Raw genomic sequence first — 8,120 nt, forward strand, 5'->3', positions numbered from 1 at the left:
GCAGCCTCGGGGACCGGGATCGGATCTGGATCTTGAGAAGGAATCCCTTCGAACTCGTCCTCGTCCCAGAAATCGAGGGTGGAGGATTCTTTAGGCTTCTGGTCCGACGGAGGAGATGGATCCGGCGGGCCGTGGTGGGATTCGGGGGTTGAGGATTGTGTCAGGGTCGAGATCGTAGGGTTAGGGCTAGGGTTTGGAGGGAGGTGGAGAGATTCGTCCTCGTTTTCCTCGAACTCGTCGGCGTCGAATCCTTCGAAGTCGGCGGCGAGGGCGGAGCGGCGGGGGGGGTCGGGGGGGCGGAGCGATGACGAAGAGGAGAGAGTCTCTGTGGAGAGAGAGGGAGAGAGCTCGTGACCAGCGGAGCGAGGAGCTAGGGTTCGCCATGGCTAGAGGTAGAAAGAGAAAGCGTGGAACTTTTTTGGGAGAGGGCAGAGGGAGGAAAATGGATGAGGGTTGAAGATGGAGATTTTAGGAATTACGGGAATGCCACTGTGTACTGCGGGTACGAGGTGTTGATTATGGGATTCGACCCGAATCCCCACCACCCGAACAAAAGCCCAACACGTAGTGGGGGTTACCGGCTGAGTGTTCTTTATTGGAGAAATTTTTGAAATAGACCGATTTTGAGACGTATTTAGGGCCTGTTTGGTTGTGCAAATTTGAGATGGAAGGGATTGTAGAGCTGCCAAAAGCATCAGCTTTACAGTAAATTCGCCTCTTTAAGAGGCGATTTTGCTGTAAAGCTGGCTGACGCTTTTGTTAACTCTACAGTCCATTTCTCTCTCCATCTCACCCAACTAAGCGGGCCCTTAGTAAAACCAATCGTTTTGCTAAATATTTTGTAAAGCTGATCTTTTTTTGAGAAAATGATTTAAGGACCCCAAATATGGGACCAATGAAGGGGACATGTGAGGTGTCTCCTCCCTATTGCATAATGAGTTGGCCATGCCAACTCATTATGCAATAGTGAGAGGACACCTCACATGTCCCCTCCTTTGGTCCCATATTTTGGGTCCCCGTAGCAGCACTCCTCTTTTTGGCCAGCTCATCAAGAAGTCGGATTTTTATAAAGTTATACGTTTTTGCTAAATATTTTGTAACCCCCCCCCCCAGCGGCCCCTCCCACGTTAGATTTCAAGAAATCTTCCCCGCCACGTAGGATTTTGGTTTCAACCGATTTTCAAATCACATGTTTGTTTCACTTTGTGATTTAAAGAAATGAGAGTGACACGTAGAATGTCACGTCAGATTTTTAAGAAAACTCATTTCATACCAAAACCCTCTGAAAACACTTGGAAATATCACTTCAAAGAATTTTTAATTACTAAAAACGTTGTTGAAACGACGGCTGAGAATAAAAAATTTTATTTAATTGCTGAAAACACTATTGCTTTTGCGGGTGATTTCCATTTCCTCCTTTTTTTATGTTCAAACAAACACAAGAAATGAAAATAGATGATTAAAAAGATAATATTTAATTACAGAAAACACTATTGCTTTTGCGGCTGGGTTTTCTTTAAATGTGACGTGACAGAGGTTTCATTGCGAAACAAGCGGAAAAAGAAAAACGAGAAATGTGCTGAAATGTCTTGAAATGAGTTAGAAATGTGTGTTTTACATTTCTTTTCTTTTTTCAGAAAACAACCAAACAGGCCCTTAAGGGCATCTCCAACAGCTTTTCTAAAATTTTCTCTAAAATGAGGAAGCAAAAGTCATATTCTCTAAATTATTTTTACACCAACTCCAACAGCTTCCCCATTTTGAAGAATCCCTTTTTTCCTCCAAAAATTTAGAGAATGCTGTAGATTTGGGGAAACTTCTCTATTTTTTCTCCTCCATCCCTATTTCGAGGAATGAGATGGGGAATATGTTGGACCAAAAACCTAACTAAATTTTCCAAAAGTAAGAAATGGGGAAGCTGTTGGAGATACTCTAATGTAAACATATGCTTCTCCAAGTTCGGGTTGGACAATTGCCCAACCAACCTGAACTATGCGTGGCTCCGCTAATGGTCAGATTTACTTATAAATTTACCAATACAGTCCTACTGGTGCAAGGGGATCCCCCGATAGCTAGGTCTGTCCATCCGGATCGGCCCGGTTCGGCCTGGAAATCCGGGCCCGGGCCGGGCAAAACCGGAGCCCGGACCCGGACCCGGGTACCCCGGGCCGGGCTCCGAGTCGGCCCGGATTTTTTTTAATTTTTTTCTTTTCTTTTTTTTTGATAAAAAATGCTAAAATTTAGTTTAAATTTATTATATTTTATATAATTATGTATTAGTATATACTTATAAATTATTATGTAACTATATATTATATATACATATATTATATATATTATATATACATATATTATATGTAAATATATTATATATATTTAGCCATTGCCCGTTGGGCCAATGGGGAAGAAGTAGCCGTTGTAATATACTATACTTATATACTAAGAGAGAGAGTATACACACACATATTATACATAGATAAGAGAGAGTATACTTATATAAGAGGGAGTATACATATATAAGAGAGAGTATACCTTTATAAGAGGGAGTATACATATTATATTATACATATATAAATAAGAGAGTGTATACCTATATATCATACTCCCTTTAAAAGCACGAGTTCGAAAAATCTTTTTTAGACAAATATACCCTTTTATAGTTTAAAAAACTTAAAATAAAAAACATGAAATTAAAAAATTAACATCAGTTTGTAAAGAATTTAAAATTTACAGTTAACACCTCAATATCTCAAAAATTATAGAAATACCCTCAAAAGTTTAAATTACAAACAAGCACATTAAAATTCTAAAAATTTAAAACTTACAAACAACACAGATGAATTCAAGAGATTACCATGATACACCTAAAATTTTTGACATTTAAATTTAAATTTTTTAATTAACACCCTCAATATCTCAAAAATTATAGAAACACCTTTAAAAGTTCAAATTAAAAAAAGCCACCCTAAAATTCTAAAATTTGTAAATAAAATAAGATAAATTCAAAATATTACCCTTAGACACCTAAAAAATTAAAATTTGCCAAAATTAACCTCAAAATTTTTTAAAAACTCCTTCAAAATTTAAAAAACGTAAAAAAACTCTTAATTTTCAAAATTTTTAACTAGCACACATCAAATTCGTCGATTGGTAGACCGCTAAAATTTATTTTTTTTTCAAAATTAATCTATAGTTTTCATAATTACAAAAGACACCATCAAAATTTTAGAGTTACAAGAAATATACTAACATTTAAAAAATTACCACCAACACATGAAACATATAATTTACAACTACCAAACTTAAAAGTAAATTTTTTTAAAAACTCTTTCAAAATTTTAAAAATTATAAATCACACCCTCAAAGTTCAAAACCACAAAAATGGGCTAAAATGTTAAAACTTGGCAAAGAAAAGTATAATTGTTTGGTATTTCATACTCCCTTTAAAAGCACGAGTTCGAAAAATCTTTTTTAGACAAATATACCCTTTTATAGTTTAAACTACCTTATCTATAATCAAATTCTAATTTTCAATGGTCAATATTACCCTTCACTATTTTGAATATTTTATTTATATCTTAATCTATCCTAATCATAATCATATCTTATCCTAATCCTATGTGAACCATGTTTAGCTTAACAATTTAAAAAAACTAATATTAATAAAATATATAAAACATAAAAATGATATTAGTTTGTTAAGATAAAGAAATTACAAGTAGATAACATATTATAATACATAAAGTATTGCAAAAAAAAACATAAAAAGTTTTAAAATTACAGAAAAGATCCTGAAAAGTTTAAAATTATAAAACTCATCCAAATGTCTCAAAACTTAAAATAAAAAACATGAAATTAAAAAATTAACATCAGTTTGCAAAGAATTTAAAATTTACAGTTAACACCTCAATGTCCCAAAAATTATAAATTTACAGTTAACACCTCAATGTCTCAAAAATTATAGAAACACCCTCAAAAGTTTAAATTACAGACAAGCACATTAAAATTCTAAAATTTTAAAACTTACAAACAACACAGATGAATTCAAGAGATTACCATGATACACCTAAAATTTTTGACATTTAAATTTAAATTTTTTAATTAACACCCTCAATATCTCAAAAATTATAGAAACACCTTTAAAAGTTCAAATTAAAAAAAGCCACCCTAAAATTCTAAAATTTGTAAATAAAATAAGATAAATTCAAAATATTACCCTTAGACACCTAAAAAATTAAAATTTGTCAAAATTAACCTCAAAATTTTTAAAAAACTCCTTCAAAATTTAAAAAACGTAAAAAAACTCTTAATTTTCAAAATTTTTCACTAGCACACATCAAATTCGTCGATTGGTAGACCGCTGAAATTTAATTTTTTTCAAAATTAATCTATAGTTTTTATAATTACAAAAGACACCATCAAAATTTTAGAGTTACAAGAAATATACTAACATTTAAAAAATTACCACCAACACATGAAACATATAATTTACAACTACCAAACTTAAAAGTAAATTTTTTTAAAAACTCTTTCAAAATTTTAAAAATTATAAATCACACCCTCAAAGTTCAAAACCACAAAAATGGGCTAAAATGTTAAAACTTGGCAAAGAAAAGTATAATTGTTTGGTATTTCATACTCCCTTTAAAAGCACGAGTTCGAAAAATCTTTTTTAGACAAATATACCCTTTTATAGTTTAAACTACCTTATCTATAATCAAATTCTAATTTTCAATGGTCAATATTACCCTTCACTATTTTGAATATTTTATTTATAATTAAATATTAATATTATAATCTAAGAGAAATTGGTAATGAATAATGCAGGTATTTAGTTTAGATCTTTATGGAAAATGACAGGGATAGAGCAAAGGTAATATTATTGAAATAACAGAAATTCTTATTGGATGCACATCAGAAGAATTCATTTTAGAGGAAAATAAAGAGATAGCTTCTAATTTATTTAAGTAATAAATTAGGAACACAAAGAATTTTATATATATGAAATTAATATTTATTCTCATTGAAATAGAAAAAAAATCAAAGTCTATATTTTGAGCAGTTTGTGTTGAACATCATAAGTACATTTGACTTCTTTGTAAAGTTAAATGAGATGATAAAAAATTAACGAGCCTAGGAAAGATAATAGCATAAAAAATACAAAATTAGCCTGATGTCACAATTGATGTAGATGATGAAGACAATACTCTAGAATTGTCCGAGAAATGATAAATGATAAACCTGAAGAAGGATTGATCTTAACTCAATAAAAAATAAAATAGAAGAAATAAAAACAATATTTTATGAATATTTTATAGAATAGTTTAATTATTTTAAGTGAAATTAGGAATCTTTAGAAGAGAGTTTCATGAATTTTTTTTTCAGTACTTTTATATTCTTATGTGGATGTTTTTATCATATAAAAGTATACTAGAGTTAGCATTAATCTTTAATTTATATTTTTTTATGAAGTCTATCAATGATTAGGAATAAACTTCGTATTCTCTTTTGCATCGTTTTAACATACTTTAAATCAATCATTTTGCCATATTGGTTTTAAATATTCACCTTCCTTGTATAACACTATTTTAATATTTTTCACTTTGCAATGCTATACTTTCTCAAATAAAGCTTAGTTTCATATCGGTCGAAAATAATATGAAAATTCAAATTATTTTTAAATTATATTTGTTTTTTGTCAATTCAAATATCAACATGAAAATTTAAATTGCGTGTATCCCATTTAAACAAACATAAAAAAATAATCGGGATGTAAGAGTTTAAAGAAAAAAAATGAGCACAAACTGCCAAAATACTTAATCATGGTATTAAATCACGTGCATAGAGTGTATACTTATATAAGAGAGAGTATACATATATAAGAGAGAGTATATTTATATATACATATATATATACTAAGAGAGAGTATACACACACATATTATACATATATAAGAGAGAGTATACTTATATATACATATATACTAAGAGAGAGAGAGTATATATATATATACACACATATATTACATATATAAGAGAGTGTATACTTATATATACTTATATAAGAGAGACTATACATAAATAAGAGAGAGTATACTTATATATACATATATATTAAGAGAGAGAGTATACACACACACACACACACATATTATACATATATAAGAGAGAGTATACTTATATATACATATATACTAAGAGAGAGAGTATATATATACACACATATATTATACATATATAAGAGAGTGTATACCTATATATACTTATATAAGAGAGAGTATATATACATATATAAGAGAGAGTATACTTATATATACATGTATAGTATAAGAAAGAGTATATATATACATACATACATACATTATACATATATAAGAGAGAGTATATATACACACACAAATTATACATATATATATAGAAATATATTATATATACATATATTATATATATACATATATTATACATATATAAAAATATATTATATATACATATATTATACATATATAATACATATAAAAAATAAAAAAAAATAAAAAATACTATTCCGGGCCAGGCCGGGCACCAAAAAGGCGGCCCGGGCCCGGGCCGGGCCCGGGCCAGCGGGCTTTTTGGACACCCCTACCCATAGCAGTTCTTCTCAATTCTTAAAAGAGTAATAAAAAATTCACTGGTGTGATCTATTCGCACTTGGGCAAATAGTAAAGAAGTCTACCTGCACGATTAGAACTATGGGGTCCATCTGCAACTAGGCAGTACTACAGGGGTGTATGGACAATTAACCCAAGCTTTAATGTAGATTTCCAATCTTTTGCATTTCAGGACGATCGCGCAACACGACAGATAGAAAGAATGAATGATCACGAGAGTACAGTGATTTTGATTAGGTAATTAACTAGTATTAATTAGGTGCTTTATGTAACTTGTTGATAATAGTTCTTGTATCAGACCTCCTTATCATCTACTCATATCATGTATCACCCATCTTATTACGGTCAACTTATTATGAAAATTATGGGCTAATCTCAGATGACCACCTTAAGTTTGGGGGGGTTTCTGCATATAACCCTCTGCAAATTAAACCCTTAATTATTTTAATTCCACAAATCCATTGAAGTTTAAGTGGTTTTGCACATATAACCCCATGAGCTTCTTTTATTCCATTAAACCCTTTGAAGATTTTTTTTGTTTTAACCTCCAATTTAACGCTGTCAAATTTAAGCTGTTATGTCTAGGGTACTAAACTGTATCCGTATCTGGGGGAAAAATCATGTAGCCGTGTCCATTATGATATGGATGTGATTAATCAAGCCTATAACCAATAGGATGTGGTTACACATATACTTTTATAATGAGATTTCCGGATCTGTATTCGAAATATCTGAATACATATTGGTCATATTGTTACGATAGTTTTAATCCTTTGATTATGGATTTGAGGTTAATTTTGATGATCATGATATCTAATCTTAGTTTTTAGATATAATGAGCATATTAATGAACTATTTTGTATGACATGAACTACATTTTTTATTTTTACAATATTATCTAGTTTTTTCATATCTATTTTTTATCTGCATCATATCCGCGTATATGCCCGTATGGCAATGTATATTCGTATCTGCTTTTAGCAAATATGGATATGAATTTTTCTTACCGAGGTACGCTCTAATCGTATCTATATCCGTTATGGGTAAGGGCATATGGATACTGTAAGTATCATATCTGATCTGTATCAACACCAAATGCAGCCCTAGTTATGTGCTATAAAAAAAAGTTTTAAGGTGTTATGTGCTCGGCATAAAAAAATACACAAGTACCCCTTATCCGTTAAAAATTCAACAACTTTATTTTTATTATTTTTACGGATGAGGGGCATTATCTAATTTTTTTTTAGTTTCATGCTCCACGCATGGTATATTAGGATTGACAGTGTTATTTTAAGGGATTAAAATGCAAAATGTTCAATAGATTTGCTGCAATGAAAGAAGTTCGGGGCTCTCATGGGCTGCACACAAAACATGTTTTCTACAATTACCTTTTCGCAAATATTTTAGATCATCAACTAGAGACATTTGGTGTACTACTAAGAAAAACAAGTTTGAAGAAAGGAAATATACACAC

General features: G+C 30.9%; 1 protein-coding gene across 1 annotated transcript in view; it reads right to left on the minus strand.

Annotated features, from left to right (window-relative positions):
- The window catches only part of LOC109839367 (uncharacterized protein At5g49945-like), a 19,035-nt gene extending 12,297 nt beyond the window's left edge, over positions 1-6,738 (minus strand). The window contains 2 exon segments of the mRNA XM_020407796.1: positions 1-386; positions 6,712-6,738. The exon segment at positions 1-386 is cut by the window's left edge and continues 17 nt beyond it. Coding sequence (XP_020263385.1) covers positions 1-386; positions 6,712-6,738 — 413 coding nt within the window.

This window comes from Asparagus officinalis, chromosome 4 (assembly GCF_001876935.1).
Source record: "Asparagus officinalis chromosome 4, Aspof.V1, whole genome shotgun sequence".
Lineage (NCBI taxonomy): Eukaryota > Viridiplantae > Streptophyta > Magnoliopsida > Asparagales > Asparagaceae > Asparagus > Asparagus officinalis.